Source organism: Notamacropus eugenii, chromosome 2 (assembly GCF_028372415.1).
Source record: "Notamacropus eugenii isolate mMacEug1 chromosome 2, mMacEug1.pri_v2, whole genome shotgun sequence".
NCBI lineage: Eukaryota > Metazoa > Chordata > Mammalia > Diprotodontia > Macropodidae > Notamacropus > Notamacropus eugenii.
Genome location: NC_092873.1, coordinates 201,246,040 through 201,269,746, shown reverse-complemented (window position 1 = coordinate 201,269,746; position 23,707 = coordinate 201,246,040). Strand labels below are relative to the sequence as shown.

Sequence of the window (23,707 nt, the reverse complement as noted above, 5' to 3'; positions counted from 1 at the left end):
AAATTGGAAATCATCAATAGATGGGTGGAAGTAGAATTAAAGGAAATTGGAAAAAACTCCCTGTAAGGTGCAAGGGGGGATTTTAGCTGAGACTTGAAGAAAACCAGAAGACAAATGAAGAGGGAGAACATCCCAGGTATGGAGGGATAGCCAGTAAATATGTCCAGGGTCAGAAGATGGAGTGTCTTGTCCAAGGAAGAGCAAGGAGGTCAGTGTCACTGATCACAGAATACACAGTGGGTTGTCAGGTGTAAAAAGACTGGAAAGGTAGGATGGAGCCAGGTTATAAAGGGCTTTAAATGTCAAGCAGAGGATTTTATATTTGGCGCTAGAAATAATAGGAAATCACTGGAGTTTATTGAGTAGGAGAGCAAACTGGTCAGACCTGGTCATATCACTTTGACAGCTTAGTGGAGGATGAACTAAAATAGGGAGAGTCTTGTGACAGAGAGATCAGTAAACTATTGCAATATTACAGTCATGAGATGATGAGTGCCCACAACAGGGTGGAAAACAGGGAAGGGAAAGCAACATAGGTGAGAGATGTTATGATGGTTAAAAAAAAAATCAAGTGTATTTGTTCAATATAGCCTGGTGGAGATTTGAACCTCTTTGATTATAGACTCTGTTATATTAACTTTTTGAGTACAGAAGCTGTGTTTATTTTGTCTTTGTATCCCTAGTAACCACTCTAGCACTTCATGCATAGTAGGCATTTAATGTTTGTTTGAATTAAAGTAGAAGTCAGGTGGGGTACTAAATTAGAAATGTGAAATGAAATGGATCATCTCTCTAAGGGTGAGAGAGTAAGTAAAAAAAGAATAGACATTTCACTACTTAGCCTTATGGTTTTATCCTATGATCCAATGATTTGGCAAATGCCCATTAATAGAGAGTGGTAACAGAAAGGGGAAGCCTATAAAGGGCACAAAGAAGAAATAGATGGAGATGATATAGTGTTGCAGATTCCTAGGGAGATGACTTTCAAGGATGAAGAAAAATGGGGGGTACTTTTTAGAAGTCATGTGTAAATTTGAATTTATATATATTTGTGCTCATATTTCAGCTGTTTTTTTAAAATAGTATTTGAACTTTAATTTGAGCAAGGACTAGAGAAGCAAAAAATAAATCAGTTATTATTGGACAAGTTTCTGACTTTGACTCCTAGGAGGGAAGGGGGCAATAGATTTTTCCAGATACTTCCCTCTTCTAGAATTAGTCATGAAATGTTGAAGGTGAAAGAGAGCAGTGTTGGATCAAGGTATACATATATACTGAGAGAAATGATTATTAAATAACAAATTGTTGATATTGGGGAGATCCAGGTTTTCTTCCCCCTTCTTATTTATTTGCTCATTCTCTACTAGGTCAAATCAGTCTCTGAAGAATAGAACTGATAATGAGACTGAATTTTAACTTCTCCTCAACTTGGTTTTGACCCCACCCAACTGGGGAAGCAATCTTGGGGAAGCAATCTAGGTGAATTCTGGCCCATTAGATTCTACTCAAGCTTCACAGAAGAAATCCTCTTAATAAAAAGATTTCTTCTGTTAAACTCAGACTCAGTCAAAATGCATCACCCAAGGATCTAGAAGGCCACATGTGGCCTCGAGCCAGCAGATTCTCTACCCCTAAATTCTAGTTCACCCTTCTCACTTTGCAGCAGAAGAAAGGAAGGCCAAGAGAAGTGAAGGGACTTAGTCAAAGTTACCTAACCAGTGAGCAACCTCGCAATGCCCAAGCCAGCCTTCCTCCTTACCATCCCCCTGTACATTTGCCAGAGAGGATAGTCAGCAAGTCACCATCAGAATATTGAGGACGTTTTCTAGGTTGAAGGAGATTTAAGGTGTAATTCAAGACCAGTCAGACAACTGGTCTTGATTCTGTTTTTCTGTTTTTAAATTTTATATATAAAATATTCTTTTATATTTATTTCCCTCCTCTCTTCCTTTCCCAGATAGGCAGCCATACCTTCTAACAAAGAATAAAGAAGAGTTGAGGATCGGGGGAGGGAGGATGGGACAAAGCAGTTTCACAAACCTAACCAAAACATCATCTGAACTTGACAGCCTATGCAGTCTTCCACACTCATATCCCCACCTTTGTAAAGCAAAAAGACTTGGTCATTTTACATCTTTTCTTTGAGCCTAGGCTTGATCTTTATAATAACTGTGTTCAGTTTTGTTATTGTTATTCTTTCAATTTATATTGTAGTAGTTGTAATGAATATTGTTTTCCTGATCCTTATTATTTCTTTGTATCAATCCTTTTAAGTTTTACCTCTGTTTCTCTGTAATCTTATTCAGCATTTCATACAGTAGTATATTCTATAGTGTTCATGCGCCAAAATTCATCTATCTGTTCCTTAGTTGATGTACATTTGCTTTATTTTTATTTCTTTGATATTACAAAAAGTGCTCAGACAACTGTTAATGTGTTTATTACTTTACATACAGGTAGGACTCTGTCAGAAAGTCTCTGTTTTCCTTTTGATTCCCACTTATAAAATGTGAGCTAGATTTCACAGGAATGGGATTCTGGAAACACCATGTTCTTTAATCTACAAGCCACATTGCCAACTTTGTTAACTACAGAATTGATTGAAAAAGGAAAGAATAGAATATGATTAGAAAACAGGAACCCAGTTACCCCTGCTTATGGGGAAAGACATGGAAAATTGCTTTGCCAGGTTCCTTGATGAGTCCCTGAAAAACTGGCCAAGTTCTTACTGCTCTTCTTTGATTATCCTCTAGGCTTCAGTCCCACTCCCTTTCAAAAGAAGAAGGGAAAACAAGAATGCATAGATGGAACTGATTTCTGGATATAACCATTCTATAAGACTTCTAGGATCTAGGATTTCATACCTCATAGTGTTCTGTCCATCATTCAGTTCATAATTTCCATGCCCTAGTGAAGAGACTTCATGAGTTGCTGTGGATGAAAAAAATTGGTGGACAGCCCTTGAATAATGGACCTCTTCAGATTTAGCTATGGTGTTTAGGGTATTCTTTGAATGACAAACATACAGACTTTTACTGTTCTAGGGTTGCAGGATTTAGATCTACTAACAGCCAACAAGCAACCAGAATCTTCACCGTATCTTAGTGAAGCAAGCATCAGAGTAGGACTTTTTGTGGAGGACCACAAAGAATATCTAGATGCTTTTCTACTTCCCTTTTCTTTTTTAAGTTTTAATTAAGGCCCAGTAGTATGGTACATTTTATCATTTTACTTTGACTTATAGTTTATTGAACTGTTTTAACTTTTCAGATATTTCGAAGGAAAGCAGTGGAACTTGGAGAAAAATTACTTCCTGCATTTCATACTCCCTCTGGAATACCTTGGGCATTACTGAATTTGAAGAGGTAAAATTTTTAATTTACATAGTCACATTAATAGGAGGATGACTTATTGAGTCCGGGGGTGATTAATTCATTTGGATATAGTTTGGGGGTTTATACTCTAACCTTTTACAGGCTGATTAGCTTTACTATTCTGCTTAGCCATCTCACAAATATTTGTCATTGGTCACAATTAAGACCAGCAAATAGAGGTCATTGTTTTCTAAGCACTATGAGAAAATCAATTTTAAGTATGTGCCTTGTGAACATTAGGTCAGAGGAATAGTTTCTATATTTACAAAGAAACATCATATTGTCATTGTTTTGCTCAACAGAAAAGGTTCTGTATCCACTTATCAGTGGACCTAGAACATTTTGTCATGAATTTAAGCTGCATGACAGAATGTATTACACAATGAAAACATTCTTGCCAGTAGATGGATATCAGTCTTCGAGCAGCTTATGTTTTAGAAGGTTCCCTTGAGACCATCCAGTCTGCAGCTGAACCTAGGAGAAAGGATTAGTTCACAAGCCCATGAAAACCTCCAAGGTTGAATAGATTCTTGAGTTGATACAGCTTTTCTGGTTGCTCTGTCCCCTCACTCTAGAAGGAAAGTAATTCTGCCCATGAAAAAGGTGGGGAGTGTTGGTTATTCAGTCTGTAAGCAAGCTCTAAGGAGGCCTGGACTGAAGACCTAAGGAACCCTACTTCTCGTTATTCCTGTTGGGAGTAATTTGATTATCTCTGGTTGTTTGAGCAGTCATTTGATTAACCTTTTTCTCTTAGCTTTCCCAGCTAACCCCATTCCAACAAAATATGAAAGCAATGTGTAGCCTTATACCTGTGGTCTTGCTTTTACAATAATAGCATATATATGTATGTACATGTATACACAAAAATGTACCTGCATAAATTTATCAGCATTGTCCGTTTAAAAGCATCAAATCAAAGCTTTTTTTAAATAGGCTGTTTTGATGCACATTAAATTTTAACATAGATTTCTTCAGAACATATGTTTCATCCTAAATATTTCATGCAAGAATCTGCTTTTCTTCAGACATAAAGGATATTGATTATCACTCAGTTGAGTTTTCCTTCAGATAGTCTTTTTTCACATATTGATGGGTTGAAAGAAATAATATACTGTAGTCTACCTATACCGGCCTAGTGGTTCATGCAGTTGAATCCCCTTTAACTGAAGTGCTGCTGTATCAAGAATTTCATAACATGATATATCAGGACTTGTTCTTCGCTTGAGAGGGGAAGTCCTAAAATGTCTGCTGTGCTGGCTCAAACAGCACATCTGCAACCCTTCTCCATCTCCAGCAAGGGATCCTGAGAGACTGCATGTTACTGGAAGGGGCACTACCTTTGGAATTCTAGTTCTGCCTTTATTATTTACCACCTGTATGTCCTTAGGTCTAGTCACTTAATCTCCCTGGGCCTCAGATTCCTCATCTGTAAAATGAAAAAGTTAGACTGGATGGCCCCTTTCACCTCTAAATCTCTGAACTCTATGATATTAAATTGAACTTCAAAGATTATACTGTACATGGAAAAATACTCCAAATCACTAACAGAGAAATAACAATTAAAGCAATTTTGAGGTTCTATCTCACACCCATTAGACTGGAAAAGATAGAAAGAGGAAAAAACCAGTTACAGTTGTTGAAGAAGCTGCAGAAAAACAAGAACACTAATGCACTGTTATTACAGCTTGAATTACTGAATTGGTTCAGTCATTCTAGAAAGCTATTTGGAACTATGCTCAGAGGTTACACTATGTAAGCATGAAAGAGGCTCGTGAAAAAACTTGCTATTATCCATTGACCCCCTTCGAACAAACCCCCTCATTTTAAAAAAATGTAAAATATAGTATGACCTCTTCAGATCTCTTGCTTTTTCATAGCAACAGACAATATTAACCTCCATGTTTCCAAACTTTTCTCTGTCTGTACATCATGTACATCATGTTGACCACACTTGATTTTAGTGCTTACCTAGCTATAAACATGCTCCTGCAAGATGTTTTGGTTTGTTCTTGTGTGTACTTACTTTGGAGGGAAGGGATCCAGATAAAATGGAAAGGATCTAACCATAAAATAAACAAGAAAGAAGTTAAGGAAATGAATAAGAGTTTTAGAAAAGTTAACTCTGATAGAATTCTGGAGAAAACTGAATGGGAATAGAAAGGAGTATACCTTTTGTTCAGTTGTACATGGCACTTTCACAAAAATGACCAGATATTAGAGCACAGAAACCTTGCAAATAGAAAAAAATCAACAATGGAATCATTCCCCTTCCTTCTGGTTAAACAAAGGAATCTCCTCCTTTTCATTAGTTTATTAATCCTTTAAGGAGAAGGGTGGTATCAGTTAATTTAGATGAATGGGGGGGGTGGTAAGCAGAAATATTAAATCCACCCTTTTCAGATCATAATGCAAATAAAATTATTTTCAATGTTTGATGATGTACTGTGTTTTCAGAGCTAGTTCTTTAAGTTTTCAGTTCTTCCAAGGTGGTGCAGTCTAAGAAGAGGTCTGGTCACTATTTGCCTGGCCTGTGCTCTAGTCTGTGAGCAAGCATAAGTACTCTTCCTCACCCAGAAACTGTGACCAGAGTCCCTGCTCCCCTGCATCTATAAGTGCTTTTGTTCCTTATGACCTGATATTATGTCTTGGGTTCCTACTCTCCTGCAGTCACAAGTGTTAGTGCTCCTTTCTGCCTTGGACCTGAAACCAGGGCCCCTACTACCCTGTACTCTTCACCTTGAAACTGTGATCAGAGTCCCCAGTTGCTGCGATCAGAAGCAGTAGCATGCTAGCATCCCTCTTCACCCTGGGACTGTCTGATCAGTTTTCTGATCTCCCCTTTACCATCTGTGAACTGAGAACTCCCAAAGCTTATGCTGCTGCCCCCAAGACCTGCTAGTAGCTTGCCAGGCTTTGCAGATCCAACTATTTTCCCCCCCCATCCCATCCTCAGTGAAACAGACGTTTCCTGCCAATTTAAGTTATCTTGGGCTAGAAAATTATTTTGTTGCTTTACCTTTTGTTTCTTCTGTTGCTCTAGAATTCTCTTTGAGGTGTTATTTTAGAGTTGCTTGGAGGGGAAATTGGGAGAGCTCAGGTGGTAGCTATTATTAATTTTGATAAATTTTCCATCTTTTGTTCCACTCCTTTTTGCTTAAATAAAGTGACATCCAAATCACATAGCAGTCAATGGTAAATTTAATTGTAATATATATCTAACAAAATTCCTTTCCCCTCAGCCATTGAGATATTCACATCTAGAGTACTCTACTTCTGACCATGAAACTCATTTATCTTCTTAAATAATATGATAAATAACAAATGCTCTTTTTGCCAAAAGAAAAGTTAATATGGGAAAATATTGAAAGCAGTAAATCTGTAGCTGGAACATTTTAACTTACCAAGGAAGGCAATGGTTTCACTAAATACTAAATTCCTAATACTAGAACAGAAATAATAGTGTCAACACAGGATGTTTGTGACAACTCTACATGCCCATTCTTAACAGTAAAATCCATAAGGATGATTGTAATTTCATCATCTGGGGGTCTAGGGTGGTTGGCATGCAGTGTTTTTGCTTTAGAACTGAAAGGGATCTAAGATCTTGTCCAACCCCTTTTATTTTACATGTTTTATACTTCAGGGCTCATAAAGTGCTTTTCTCATAACACTCCTGTGAGGTCAGTGGTATTTTATGTATGAGGAAAATACATGAATGAGATCATTCAAAGATCTGAGATAGGGCTATGGCCCTGCTGTAGAAGAAAGGAAGGAGCATGGTGCAGTAGAAGCAAGTAATGGATTCAGTCAGGGCCCCTGAACTTCAATCTCTCCTCTGCCACTAAATACCTGTGTGATGAGTCATTTAATTTCCCTTAGCTTCAGTTTCCTTACCTATAATTTGAGTAGATTAGACAGGATAACTTCAAAGTACCCTTCCAGCTCTCTAAATCTGTCATCCTAAATCGTGTGAATTGACAAGTCTTGATTACTCTAATGACCAAGTCATATTTTTCTTTCTTTTAGCCCAGATCCTAAATGCAGTGACTTGCAAAGTAGGTATTTCATTACTATTAGTCAAATGAATATGGTATAAGACATAGACCCTGCCTTTAAGGAACTTATACTTGTGAAGGTAAAAATTTGTAATCTTACTGGGCTGTTGTGAGGGAAACACTCTAAAGCCTTTGCTTATACAAGCATAAGCAACAGTTCAATTGGCTTCATTTTACAGATGAACAAACTGAGGCCTAGAGTGATAGTGTTCTTCATGGCCATATGGCTAGTTAATGACATAGTCAGAACTAAAAACTCTGTTCTCACTTCTATGCCAGTGTTCCATTGTACCACATTGCCCATCAGCAAAGACATAAGATAAATAGCAATATAATATGTGTTGTGTGAAATTAACAATTCAGATAATAGCATCCCCCAGAACTATTGCTCCATAACATTTATCCGTTTTCACAGGCACATTCCCAGAGAAAGCCTCCTTGGATTCAGTTATCTGTATTTAGGTGACTTTTCAATGTGTACCAGTACTGCATCACTAATCTGCTAGACACATCCACCTGGAAATAGGTATCTCAAATTCAGTATGTCTAAAATGAACCTCTGTCTTTTCTCCAAAGCTCTCTTATCCTCCCAACTTCTCTATTTCTGTTGAGGGTACTACCATCCTTCTAAATCAACCAGGAATGCAGCCTTCTTTCTTCCCTATCCCCCAATCATTTCCAGGTCTTAACAAGTTTACTACTTTAAAATTGCTTGCACCCATCCCTTTTCTTCATTGATATATTAATTACCCTAATTCAAAACTTTGTCATCTCTTGGCCTGAACCATTGCAGTGGCCTCTGAATTGCTTGGCCTGCTTTTGGTCACTACCCTCTCTAGTTCATCCTCCGCTTATCTATGTAAAGCATGAATTGTCACTCCTCTGTCCAAGAATTTTCAGTGGTTTCCTACTGCCTCTAGGATAAAATTTAAAACCCCCCCCACTGGAAGTTAGAACCCTCACTGCCCAGCTCCAGGATATCTTTCCAGATTTGTTTCACATTGTTTCCCTCTCCTGCACTTTGTGGTCTGTCCTACTTGGCCTACAGGATATTCTATCTCCAGCCACCATGTATTTTTGCAAGCTGTCCTCTATGCCTGAAATGCATTTTTTTACACATTTCCACTTATAGATGTAGCTCCTTTCCAGGTTCAACTTAACCACTCCCTTCTACATAAGAGCTTTCTTGATTCCGCCTTTTCTAAACCCAATTATTGGTGTCCTCCCCTCCCCCCCAAAATCGCTCCATATATACTTTATATTTGTGCGTGTCTTTGTATTCCATAAGCATTTTTCAAGTTCCTTGGGTTCTACAAATGGTTTGTTTGCTAGTTTTTGCCTTTTCAGGTCAGATCCCTACTTACTGTAAGACAGTTTCTTATAGATTGCTGTCATTTGGTTGTTTCGGTCATTTCTGATTCTTCATGACACCATTTGAGATGTTTGTGGCAATGATACTGGAGTGGTTTGCCATTTCTTTTTCCAGCTCATTTTTACAGATGAGGAAACTGAGGCAAACAGGGTTAAGTAACTTTCCCAAGGAAAAACAGCTAGTGAATTTCTGAGGCCAGATTTAAACTCAGGTATTCCTTACCATAGGGCCAGCACTCTATCCACCGTGCCACCTAGCTGCCTATTTCGTATATGTAGCAAGTACTTAACAAATGCTTGTTGAATTGAATTGAAAGTGATGCCTGTGATATAATTGGGAGAAAACATTATTCCCAAATTATGGAGAGTTAGGTATCCGGAGTCAAATATAAACTGAATCTCAATATTTGTACAACATGAAGATGATGTGACTCCATCTTACTTTGCCAATCTTAATGAAATAATTTTCAGTTCTGCAATGTGTCAACATAAGAAACAAATTTGTTCTTGGGGAAGCATTGAAAATTATACCTACTTCCGTTGTTTGAAGGGAGATGGAAGGAATGCTTGTGGAATATCGTATTTAGGTGTTAGGAATATCATAATTTGTTGATATATTAGTTCATTTTGCTGACCTGCTGATTTTCTTTCTTTTTTAGTCTTTGTTCCAAGTGATGATATGTATGATATTAGGAGAGGAGGAAAGGATAGAATTAAGGTGATGTAAAAATAAAATGTCAAATAAATTTTTTAACTAAAAAATAAGTTTTCTGTTCCAAACAAACTGCTTCCTGGTCAATAGTTCCTCTTTCCTAATCAACTTCATCTGTTTCTCAAAGGGCATTCCTTCATCTTCCTTCTTAGATACCTCACCTTCCTTCAAGGTTCAGTTTTGATGCCAGCTTCTCCATGTAGCCTTCCCTAATTCCTACCTTCCACCCCCTCCAGTAGATAGTGTTCTCTCCTCACATTACATTACTCTGTGTACCTGTTGTTTTTCCCCAGTAGAATTAGGAGTCTCTAGTGTCTTTCTGTGTACACGGCTTGCACTTCGTGACTATTGTTGAGTTCAATTGAATGAAATACAAGGAGCCGCAGGCCATATTGGAAACCTCAGACTCCAAATCTGTTTTTGAAAAAATATTATAAAATTAGTTTTATATCTGTATCTATAATAAACTATCATCTCTAGGCCTGGCATTATTAATAGCTTACTATTTATCAATGACTTGATCACATAACCTGTAGCATAGTAGGCAGGTAGGCACAATACATGGCTAGAATGATATTCATTGCTCATAAGATTTACAGAGTAAAGATGAATAAGAAATATAAAAATCTCTTTAGTTAAAAAAAGTCAGTGACTTGCTAATAGATTCATTTTTGATAGAACACATTTTCTTTGTTTAAGTGAAAATGCCAACATTTGAGGTTTGATCTTGTTATTGCTATCAGTGAGAAGTCCAATATGACTTTTTTACCCTTCCTAGAGAAGAAAAATCACCTTCCTGAGTTGTGAATTAAGTATTTCATCATTTCCCTATTTCCCGATATGATTCAAGCCTAGATAGAGTAGACTTATTAGGCTTTGATTTTCCCAAAGTGAGTCCTCAATTTAAAATACTATAGTTAACTTTCCCATTATTCATGTGTATCATACAACATAGTGTTTGGGCTCTCCTAATTATTGCTCTGTCTTTTCTTGATAAATAGGCTGGGCTTCTCAATACAACACTCTGTCCTTTGTTTCTCTTTATGGATTGTTCTGAACTGACAGATGCCTGGTGGCTCTATTAAGTTTGCTGAATAGTTTTCTGATATTTGCTGCCTATTGGTCCAGCTCATGGAATGTGCTAGTAAATGACTAATTTCCATTTCAAACACTGGCTAGTCTGCAAGGCTGATGAATTATGCACAACTCCTTCAACTGGATTTTAATCTCCCACTTTTAAAAGTAACTTTATTTACTGGCTACTCTAATCATCCAACCAAGTTTAAACTGTGTCATTAAATATACTTCTGCTCCGGACATTAAGGTTCTGATTGTAATTAAAGTGCAAAAGGCTTTACTTTAAATGAAATGGGGATTTAAGTGGAGATGTTCTATAGCTAGCATTTTTCTTCAAGGGGAAGATTTTTCCTTGGGGAATAGTTCAATTAATGAGATTTTAAGAAAGTTTCTTGGATTTCTCACTGTCCTAGTGTTGTTGAGTGATCACTTACTAGATTGAAGTGGGCTTCTCTAGCAAAGAATCTCATCCCTGTTGTGCATATGAGAAAACTGAGGCACAAAGAAGATAAATGACCTGTCTGTCTTTATTTGGTCCAACCTAAATTTACAAAATATACTAGTGCTATTATTTTCAATAGTTTTGCAATATGAAAAAGATATTAACCATTTTTCTTTATTGCTGTGACTAGACTTGTGTTTGTCTTTCATTTTCGAAGGGACCATGACATCAGGGAAATGATGACATGAATTGCAGTTGACTTTGATCCAAGTGAAGGAGGACTGGGCAAGGTCACCAACCTCACTTTCTCCTCCTGAGCCATCTGGATCCAGTGGCCTGATATTCATCAGAATGACTGGAGGTGGCCCAGGATGCAATGAGAGACCTTGGCCCTTTTCAGCTGCAAGTTATGTCATCATTTTCCTGATGTCATGGTCCTGTTCCAAAACAAAGGACAAACACAACCTGTGAGTAGACCAAGCTGCATGAATGGGGACCCAGCCAGCTGAGTAATTGAGGTCGTCATCTCCTTCTTCTTGTCCTCTCCAAAGAAAGGTAAATTTTGATGACCAGAAAGTGCCTAGTTAACTTGGGGTTTACTAACTAGATTTTTCTTTCTTTCTTCCTTCCTTCCTCCCTCCCTCCCTCCCTTTCTTTCTTTTTTCCTTCCTTCCTTCCTTCCTTTTTGTCTTTCTGTCTTTCTTTCTGTCTGTCTTTCTCCAAACCTTAAACCCAGTTCACTTTGAAGCTCATAGATTGGACCACAATAGGTCCCTGCCTAAGCTCCACTTAATGGCTATATTTTGGAACCTCCTGGCTTAGAGTGAATGTTAGTGGTAACTGTTTCTCTTTGGAAGAGCAACCCTGAGGGTCTTCTCCTCCCAGCTTGATTGTTTTTTCCTAATTAAAGGGTTCATCTCTTGACTCACTTCTTAAAGATGTCTGTTCACTGAATGAGCATTACCTTACTCTAAGTGAGTACCTGAAAAGTCCTTAGCCTAAAAGGGACAGGGTCTCTCATTGCATCCTGGGCCATCTCCAGTCATCCTGACTGATATCTGGCTACTGGATCTAGAAGGCTCTGGAGGGCAAAGTGAGGCTGGTGCCCTTGCACAGCCCTCCCTCCCTCAAGATTAGACGTATTCAGGTCCAGAATCACCTGGGCTTGGGTCTATTCCTCTGTAAAATGAATGATATTTTTATTCAAAGGAGCTTTGGAGTGAATTAAATTGAACTGGTACTTCCTAGAGTACTGATAGGTTAAGTGATTTTTCCCAGAATCATATCACCAGCATATGGCAAGACCTGAACTGAAGTCTTCTTGATTCTGATGCCAACTTTTCACCGTGACATGTTTCCTTTATTGTTGTAATAATTATTCGTACAAAGCTTGCTGAACCCTTTTCAGGGCTGCTCATCCTCCTTTGCTATACCACCCAGCTTTCAGTGGTGGCTCCAAGAATCTAGCATACACAGTGGCCACACTCCACTAAACCATCTCAGCTGAGGCAACTGACACATTTCAAACCCATTGTTGAGTTAGGGGGATGTCTAGACTTCCCAAGGATGAGAAGACTTCTTCCAGGTGAATAGGTGTATAAAAACAATGCAACATCCATGAAGGCAGCTGAAGCAGGTGCTATGGAGTCCTTAGGACTTAGACTTTGAGGACCCCAAAGTTGCCCGTTGTGTCGTGCATCATCACCAGTCATCCTGACTTTTGTCTTGCCACTGGATTTCAGTGATTCTGAAAGAGAAAGTGAGGTTGACAGTTTTGTGCAGCTCTGTCTCGCTTAAATGTAATTCATCCTCAAGTCAAGACATCACCATTTGTCCTCTTCAAAAATGAAGAATGAACAGCAATTATTCATAACAAGATATGGATTCTAAGCTTAGAATTCCAGCATCATTATTAACATTTAATTAAATCCCTTTCATGGAGCATCTTAAAGTTTAATTTTCAAGGATACATTATTACAGTTACAGAGATTAGGATCATTCAGCCTATGGGGTTTCAGCCTAAAGAAAGACAACAAAGTCTTAATCTTTTTCAAAAGCAGAACTTTGGCGTGTGTATTCTTGAACCTGGAGCAAGTCAATATTCCCTAGAAACGTTAAGTGGATATACCATGACCCTAATCTCCTAGGGAATCTACCATGTGCCATATCCTCTATATGGTTTTGTATCAGTGCCTCTATATCCCCAAAGTGTACATTCTGCTTTGAGATTTAGTTGTTAGAAAGCTTTCTTCTTCTAGGCTGCTTGTGAAAATATTTCCTTATGCATTGATGATCTCTCAGTCTTTAATTATAGAAAAAAATACTTTCATGTAACAGTTGGGAATGTGATAATCCTTAATTCTATTAGAAATTGACTGAGCCCACCAATGCTTATTCAGTTCTACTACTTCTCACTGCACAAAATAGCAGACAACTCCACAATCCATGTCAGTATAGTTCTGTTTGTCCTAGTATACCTAATCCTAAATCACTTTTGTCAAGCCGCTAATACTATTGATATCCAAATAATTATATAAAATTTCCACTTAATTTTAACTAAACAGTCTACTACTACTTTTGAAAGCAAGTAATTTCAACCATTAATTACCCTTTAAGATTTTATGACTTCTTGGGTATTTTATTTTCTCTAACTTTTATTTTCATCTTGGAAGAATGGAAACTAATTGAAGTCCATCTCAATGCAGAGGCAAACAGGTACATTTTTAATGAACACTTCAGTGTAACTCTTATACTGGAGAGCTTTCTAAATGAAACACTGACTTCAGTCACAATGGCTTCATTGTTAGGAACTGATGACCTGGTCACATACCTGAAGTAGCAAATGAAGAAACAAAGAAAGATGGTGGTTATCACTCCTAGTGGAGTAATAGGAGGGAAATGAGGCATCATTTGAGATCATTTAATCCCCTCAAGAAGCTTCAGATGACAGTCAGTGTCAGGCATAGTAACTATAATGTGCTAAACAGAATCAATTGTTGTAAGTAGGACAATAAGAGTGGCAAACCGGTATGCACTTAAACTTTACAGCCTCCTTTCATGAAGTCTGACATAAAAACAACTCCAAACAAAGGAAACTTTGCAATCACTCACATGTTGTGAGTTTGGAACTTGAGGAAGCTAAAGGAACCTGTAATATTTCCACTCGACTGTAGTGCAGTCTAAGCCACAGTGATAGATGGAAGAAACCATATCTACCCAAACATAGCTAGAAGATGCTAGCTAGCTATAACTGCCGAGTTTGCTTGCACTGTTAGTCATAGCCCCCTGCTCCAAGTAAGTTTAGGAAAGTGGGCAACAGACTTAATTAAACCTCTTAGTTTGCAATTCACAACTGAGGAATGTTTGTTGCAAGCACCCTTGAGATAGTGTAGTGTACTTTATTTGTCTTAACTTGCAATAACGTGTAAATAAGGAGCAATCTCCTTCTAGAAGTTTAGCCAATTCCATTTTTTATTTTGTTGTCTTAGAAGTCTATGTGAGTCCCTTAAAAATTACTTAAAGCTTATAAAGTGGAAGTTCTTCACTCATTATCAAACTGTATCCAGGCCAGGCCCCCAAATAGTCCAGGTGTTGCAAAGAGACTTCTCTTTGTCACAAAGAGAATTAGGACAGAAATATACAGTAGGCTATTTATGAAATTTCCACTTAGAATCATAGAATTTGAGAATTGGAAGGGCCCTTCCAAAATGATGCCATCTAACCTGTCTTAAACAAGAAAGGAAGATTTCCTCTCAGAATTTTAAGAAAAAATAATTCAAGATTTTTTTTAAAAAATCTAGATCATATTACAGCTTTGAAAAGCTAATGGATTTTGGCAGTTTGACTCAATACTCAATTTATCCTATATGTAGAGTTCAGGCTTGGAACAAGTCAAAGCATACACTCCAGCAACCTCATGGATCAGCAATGACAGTCATCTTTTCTGAGTCTTGGCTTCCACAGACTTTTAATGTGCCAGCAATCATCCTTGCAAACTCCACTTTTCATCAGTGATTACATGTCAGACCGTACTTTGGTGCATGAAATGAATGGACTTATATTGACTGTCCAATTGGTTTAAATATCCAAACAGTCAACCAAGATTTCTGGATGAACTATACAGCTTAGCCATGTCATTTTCAAAAGCACAGATAGACAAAAAGAACACATTGACCATGACGAGTATTTTCCTATTGAATATTTGCGTGATTTCTATCTCTCTTTTTCCCCTTTTCCAAACATTTAAGAAATATGAATATTTACCTACTCTTACAGAAGTATTTGAGCCCACTATGTGGCTCCTACCAAATGAATAAATGTGATTTGAGTGCTAAAACCAAGAAGTTAGATATCAAAAAGAATATAAAAGATTACATTGAGACAAAACTTCCTGAGTAACCAAGATGATAGAGTAAAGGCAGGGACTCACCTGGGCTCTTTCCAAGCCCCTCCAGATATGTTTAAATAATGACTGAACAATTTCTAGACAAAAAGACAGAATGAAACATTTTTCTAGCCCAAAGCAACTTAGAACATCAGCAGGAAAGGTCTCTTGCACCAGGGTGAGAGAAGAATGCAGCCCCAGCAAACCAGGAGTAGGCCTTGGAAACCACTGAACCAGTGGCACTTTCCAAACCTCTCAGCCCACAGGTCAGACAATGAGTCAGAAGGAGATTTACAGGGGTCCCTTGGCTGGCACCAGCAACAGGATGCTCTTGGATTGCCAATACTTGGATTTGGGTTGCAGTTTGTCCCAATGCAAGGAGGAACATTAGCACAGCAGAGCTTGCTGCCATATGGGAGCAGGGACCCTGTTCATAGTTCCAGTGTTGAAGAGAGTGCTTGTAGTCACTCACAAACTAGTACATAGTATAGGAAAGTAATAACCACACTGTGCCCTAGATTATTCCACCATGGAAGGGCCACCAGATCCCCAGAATTACCTCTGAGAAAAGCTTCACAAAATTCCTGAAACGTAGGACAGTGCTCCCTCCACTTGGAAAGCAGAGCCCCTTGTTAGGATAGAATTAAAAGTCAGAAAATAGATTGGAAAATGTGCAAACAACAACAAATTTCCAGCTATAGAAAGTTACCATGGTAACAAGGAAGACCAAAACACACTCAGAAAATAACAGTCAAAATTTCTGCATCTAAGGCCTCAAAGCAAATTATGAATTGATCTCAAGTCATGAAGGAGCTCAAAAAGGATTTGAAAAATCAAGTAGAGGAAAAATTAGGAAGGGAAATGAGAGTGATGCAAGAAAAGAGAGCCAACAGTTTGGTGAAAGAGCTACAAAAAATACTGAAGAAAATAACACCTTATAAACCAGAATAGGCCAAATGGTAAAAGAGGCACAAAAATTCAATGAAGAAAATACCTTGAAAATCAGAATTGGTGAAATGGAAAAAGATATACAAAAATTCACTGAAAAGAACTCCTTAAAAAGTAGAATTGACTGAATGGAAAAGGAGGTACAAAAGCTTACTGAAGAAAATAGAGTTAGAATTGGGCATATGGAAGCCAGTAACTTTATGAAATATCATGAAACAATCAAACACAATCAAAAGAATGAAAAAATAGAAGACAATATGAAATATTTTAGGAAAATAAATCTAGGAGAGATAATGTAAGAATTCAAAAAAAGGAGCCTATACATCATCTTTCAAGAAATTATCAAGGAAAACTGCCCTGATATTCTGGAACCAGAGGGGAAGACAGAAATTGATATAATCCACCAATCACCTCCTGAAGGAGATCCCAAAATGAAAAGCCCCAGGAATATTATAGCCAAATTCCAGACCTTCCAAATCAAGCAGCCAAAAAGAAACAATTCATGTGTCATAGAGCAACAGTCAAGATAACACAAGATTTAGTACCTTCTACATTAAGGATTGGAGAGCATGGAATATAATATTCTGGAGGGCAAAAGAGCTAGTATTACAACCAAGAATCACCTATGTAGAAAAACCAGGTATAATCCTTCAGAGGGAGAAATGGGCATTCAATGAAATAAGAGGATTTTCAAGCATTCCTGATGGAAAGATCAAGGCTGAACAGGAATTTTGACTTTCAGATACAAGATACAAAAGAATCATAAAAAGGTAAACAGGGAAGAGAAATCATAAGGGATTCGATAAGGTCAAACTGTTGTATTTCTATATAGGAAAATAGAATTCCTAAGAATTCTCTCATTAGGACGGTTGGAAGCGGCATACATGGACAGAAAGCAGAGGTGGGAGTTGGATGTGATGGTATGAGTATTTTAAAAAAATTTAAATTAAGGAATGAGAAAGAAGAATTCACTGGGAAAGGGAGAAATAGAATAGGATAAATTAGCTGACATGAAAGAGGGCCAGAAGAGAGCTTACAGTGGAGAGGAAAAATGGGGAAGTGGGGAGGAGAGCACATGAACCCTAATCTCATCAGAATTGGCTCAAGGAGGGAATAATACACACACTCAGTTAGGTATAGAAATATATCTTACCATACAGGAAAGCAGGAAGGGAAGGGGATTAGAGGAAGGGGGTATAGCTGATAGAAGAGAAGGCAATTGGGGAGAAGGAAAAGTCAGAAGCAAAACACTTTTGAGAATGGACAGGATAAAAGGAGAGAGTAGGATAAACGGGGAGAATAGGATGGAGGGAAATATATAGTTGGTAATCATTACTGTGAAAAAAATGTTTACAATGAGTTTCTCTCATAAGGACTTTATTTCTCAAAAATATGGAAAACTGAGTCAAGTTAAAGAACCATTCCTCAGTTCATAAATGGTCAAAGAATATGAACAGATTGTTTTCAAACAAAGTAATTAAAGCTATCTGTAGTCATAAAAAATGCTCTAAATCACTATTGAGGAGAGAAATGCTTATGAAAACAACTCTGAGCTACTACCTTGTATCTGTCAGTTTGGGTAATATGACACAGAAGGAAAATGACAAATTTTGGAGGGAATGTGGGAAAATTAAAGCACTAATGTACTATTGGAGAAGTTGTATATTGATTCATCCGTTCTGCCATCCATTCTGGAGGGCAATTTGGAATTATGCCAAAAGGGCTATAAAACCATGCATACTCTTTGATCAAGGAATGCCACTACTAGGTCTGTGTCCCAAAGAGAAAAAAACAAAAAGGAAAAGGAGCTATATGTACAAAAATATTTATAACAGTTCTTTTAGTGGTGGCAGAGATTGGAAATTGAGGTGATGTCCATCAATTGAGAAGTGGTTGAACAAGTTGTTGTATATGATTGTGATGGATTACTATTGGGCTTTAAGAAATGATGAACAGAATGCTCACAGAGAAACATGGAAAGACTCACATGAACTGATGCAAAGTGAAATGAGCAGAACCAGGAGAACACTGTGCGCATTAACAACAATATTGTATGATGATGTACTACGAATAACAGCTAATCTCAGCAGTGCAGTGATACAAGACAATTTGTTAGGATTTATGATGGAAGGTGCTTGCCATCTCCAGAGAAAGAACTCATAGAAAGAGCCTAAATGCAAATCAAAGATATTTTTTCTTTATTTTTCTTGGGATTTTTATGTCTATTTTCTTTCGCAGAATGACTTACATAGAAATGTGTTTTGGAAGACTACACATATGTAACTTATTTCAAATTGCTTGCTTTCTTAATGGTGATGGGGGTGAAGGGAGGGAAGGAGAGAATTTGGAACTCAAAAGTTGAAAAAAAGCATTAAAATTCTTTTTACATGTAATTGGGGAAAAATAAAATATTAAATAATAAAAAAGATGACATTGAATGCTGTGGTTATAGCAATGTCTTTTAACCACAGTAAAGTCCAAGCATCATTTATTTAGTTTTATTACCATTGAAAAAAATTATCATAAAAGGTAATAAGCTACAAATATGTAGCAAATTTTTCAAATATTTCTTATAGTAAAAGTTTATTAATAAAGCTTGACAAAGTGCCTGAAGTTATTACAATAGGTGACTGAATAATAATTAACCCAGCTCTTAAGTTACCTTATGAATATAATTTGTATGTGTAGTCTCCTTGCCTCAGAGAACATTAGAATTGGGAAGTTGATATGAAACAGTAATAGAAACTTCATTTATATTACAACCAATGCCAAAAAAGTCATCATTCTTGTCAATGTGTGAATGAATTTCCAGCTGGTGATGATTCATATTTGGAAATAATGTCTATTGTAGATATTTTCTGCAAAATGGAATTAACAGTGATTGATTATGGTCTCTTTTATTAACTAGAAGAAAAGTGACAGAGCAATGCTAAGAGAATTAATTGTAATTTACTAATCTGGAAATTAATGTGCAGCTGGGCATGAGTACAGGCAGTACAATTTGGTGCTTTAGCAATCATGACAAATTATCATCATCTGTAAGGTGGAGAGCTGTTGGCTTCTCTTTGCTCGATTTTTAGCAACAGTACCAGTTTCAGGAAGGCTTCATATGTAAAAATGTTAGAGATGCTCTTTTATCCTGAAAATGTCAATTGGAATTTAGCGATATTAATTAAAACTCCCCTTTCCTTTTTGTCAGTGTCATACTGTAGTTTTGTTTTTTTTTTATGGAACATTTGTACAAAACAGTGATTACTGGTAATTGACCTGCATATGCTGAATAATCTTAAGATGCTACTGAGAGTTTAATGTACCTTGCAAATTGAGAGTCTTCCAATTAAGTAGAGTTCTTAAGATAATCACTTTCAAAACTAATCAAGTAATAGGACATTAGTAAAGCTCTTATTGACTTAATTGTGACAAATTAATAAACACAACCAATGCAATTACTATAATGGCTTTATCAACTAGCATTTTTCCATAATTAAAGCAGAAATGTATTTTTGCCTTCCTAATATAAAAGTAGGTTAAATATAGGTTAAGTTCATCTTAGAAATGGTATAATTCATTCTGAGGATACTGTAAAAATACTTAGAATGTTTCCTTAAAATTCTACTTTCCCTAATGATTGCATAAAACTAGTTATGATTACATTTGATTAATTCAAAATGTAATTTTAGAGTATTGGATTTCGTAGTTCTTGTTCATTCTTTATAATTCTCTTTGTCTTACACTTTGTAGCTAGTAACTAAATAGTTTCTTTATAAGTAAGTTAGCCATCACCTTGGACCCATCCATTCTACTCTGAAGTATATACATTAAGGATGTCAAAGACAGAGGGAAAAGTTCCATATATACCAAACTATTCATTGTAGCACTTTAGATATAGCAGTGAAGGAAAGAAAAGAAACATCATGTGTGGGTATAGTAGAATGCTTTTATGCCATTAGAAATTATGAATTTGAGGAATTTAGAAAAAATGGGGAGCATGTTTTTCAATTCAGTTCTCAAAAATGCAATCCAAAGACTCCTGTGGGTCCCTGAGACCTTTATCATAGGTCTAAAACATCCAAACAATTTTCATAATAATACTAAAATGTTATTTTTCTCTTAAGATACTTCTACTCCTTTTCAATTACATACATGTGTGGATGTTCTTCATATACTTCAGTGTAATAACATCACAACAGACAGAAAGCAGAAATAGATATGGGAATTCAGGTGTCTTCTTTTGAGCATCAATACAGAGATTTGTAAAAATATGTAAAGTAATGCCCCTCTTCTGAGTAATTTTTTTGTTTTGGATAATATAGTTATTTTTTCATTTAAAATGTTAATTATGTTAACATGTAATAGGCTTATTGTTATTTTAATTAATATATATTATTTATTTAGTTTCCAATATGGTAAATATTGATAAACATAATCCACCTAGACAAAAGTTTAGTAGTCTTTAATAATTTTTAAGTGTAAAGGTGTCCCAGGACCACAGTTTGATGGTATTGCTGATACAGAGCGAAATAAATAGAACCAAGACAATGAGATACACTGATCACCATAATTTCAAGGAATATCACACAAAAAGACATTAGAATTCAGATTAATGCAGTGATCAGTTTTGATTTCAGGGGACTTATAATGACACTCTGTTCCCTCAGAGGAGAAATATTGTTTAGAATGGCACATTATGTATTGCCAGAATTTGTTAGTATATTGCTTTGTTTAACTTAACCATACTTCTTTATTGGATGAAAGTGCTGTTTAGAAAGGCATGAAAACTTTCTCTAAAAAACCATTTTAAAGGATAGAAAATAACTTTCTGTGATTCTAGTATCTAGCCAACCAGACAAGTCAATCAATAAGAATTTCTTAAGTGCCTTGAGAGATGCATGGAATAATGTATTTGGCACTGGACTTTGAGTCAGAAAGATTTAGGTGCAAATTCTGCCTCAGATATTTCCTAACTGTGTGATTTTGGGCAGACTACTTAACTTGTTTGTCTCGTTTTCTTCAGCTGCACAATAAAGGGGTTGAACTTAATGACCTCTGAGGTCCCTTACTTAAGTCTGTGGTCCCATGATTTTGTGTCCCAGGTACTGTGCTTAAGTACATAACAAAAATATGAGGAAAAATAAATCCCAACATATGAAAACTTGAAAATCAATTTCTCACTTGACTGTGATGGTTTCCATAAATTGTAGATGCTGCATTTTAATCGGTCTTATACATTAGACTGGTTCTTTCAGAGACTTCAGGTCAATAGATTAACTTTAGGGTACCCTACATACTCCTAAATCTATAAAGCACATTATTTTAGAAGGCCTTATTCCAGGCCTACAGACTTTTGGGAAGTACGTAAAGTTTATCTTTAGTGCCCTCCCATTGCTCCCTTTCTGTATCCTACCTGAGTCTAGTGTCTCCTCCCCTAATTCTTGCCCTGGGGCTAATAGAAAAGGGTTTAATATATAATCCACTTAGGTGCATTTTAATTTTAATGGTATTCTTGAAAACTGAAAGGAATGCATCTGTAATGGTGGGATTTTAGGCATCATGACAGACCTTAGAAGAGATATTGAGAGGAGACCCACCTAGCACCCTTGAATTCATACTCTATAGGCAGTTGCCTGTTTAGTCTACACATAAAGCTGGCCTTGGCCTTGAGGAATAATAGATTTTGGAGTGAAGAATATTTATATGTTCTGCACAGTGTGTATGCACGTGTCTGTAATTCTCAAAGTCCTTGTCAATGTATTCCCTCTATAATAAACGGTCAGCCACAAAGTAGTGAAACAGTAATAGAATCCTAATAGCAACTGTCAGCATCTGGGACACCAGAGGAAAGTACATAATGAAACAGCACAGCTGAAGGGTTATTTTAAAGTTATTGGAAAACCCTAAAATGGGTACTGAAATGAGAAATTGAATTTTGGAGAATAGTGAAAACAAGATCCGAACCATCCAGAAATTGTTTATTACTCCAGACATTTAAATTCATGTTTTTAACTTTGAGTGGAGAAGAATAATTATTACCACTGTGCATAGTACTGTTAGTACTTCCTCTACACATGTTTAGGAGCTCAGGCCTCAGGAAATATATACATATGTTATAAAGCAAATTTCAAAATGCTATTCATCTCTACAATCTGGGAAAACCCTGATTTTATATTTTATCCTCTGACCCTTTACAGTGATGGTATTATATGGTAACATAAGATAGATTCTAATTCATTTCAGATTGGTCTTAAATACTAATAATATTGATTATACATACATTTTTCTAGTTGTGCTGCAAGAGGATTTTAAATTTGGTTTTTATAGAGATAATATGATTGCTACTTAAATCCTTGCAAAGAAATTCTTTATGTCAGTTTTCTATGCCAGTATCTTTTTAAATCATTCACTAATGATATTATGGTTAATGAGTTAATATAATACAAGGCTTTGCATCTTTAGATTATTAGTTTTATTATGAAGTGGATCAAGAGATCTAGAAAACATAGAAAAATAAAATAAAAATATAGAAAAATTAAATTTAAAAGTAAAATAAAATTTTAAAAAATTTAAAAAATAAAAAATATCTGTGAATGCTGATAAAAACAGCAAAGTTGGTTATTCCAATCTACCATAGTTGTTCTTAACTTTTTTATGTACTGGACCCTTTGAAGAGTCTATACCCTTCTTCAGAATCATATTTTTTAAAATTTATTTTCAGTTTTCAACATTCACTTCCACAAAATTTTGAATTTCAAATTTTCTCCCCATCTCTTCCCTTCCCCCACCCCAAGGACAGCTTGTATTCTGATTACCCTTTCCTCCAGTCTACCTTCCCTTCTATCACTCACCCCTCCTCTTATCCCCTTCCCTTCTATTTTCCTGTAGGGCAAGATAAATTTCTATACCCCCATTACCTGTATTTCCTAGTTGCATGAAAAAATAATTTTTAACATTCATTTTTAAAACTTTGAGTTCCACATTTTCTCCCTTCCCCCCTTCTCATCCACCCTCATTGAGAAGACAAGCAATTTGATATAGATTATACATATGTAGTCATACAAAACACTTCCATAAGTCATGTTGTGAAAGACTAATTATATTTCCCTCTATCCTGTCCCGCCCTCCATTTATTCTATTCTCACCTTTGACCTGTTCCTCTACCAAGTGTTTAGTTCCAATTACCTCTTACCTCAATCTGCCATTCCCTCTATTATCCTTCCTTTCTTATCCCCTTCCCTCCTGCATTCATGTGGGGTAAGATAAACTTCTGTGCCCAATTGAGTGTATATGTTATTCCCTCCTGAAGCCAAATCCAATGTAAGAAAAGTTCACTTATTCCCTCTCTTCTTC

The 23,707-nt window shown here is 36.5% G+C and overlaps 1 protein-coding gene across 1 annotated transcript in view; it reads left to right on the top strand.

Moving 5' to 3' along the window:
* MAN1A1 (mannosidase alpha class 1A member 1) overlaps positions 1–23,707 on the top strand; it is a 171,390-nt gene that overhangs the window by 89,742 nt on the left and 57,941 nt on the right. The window contains exon 6 of the mRNA XM_072643165.1: positions 3,271–3,365. Coding sequence (XP_072499266.1) covers positions 3,271–3,365 — 95 coding nt within the window. The remainder of the gene's footprint in view (positions 1–3,270; positions 3,366–23,707) is intronic.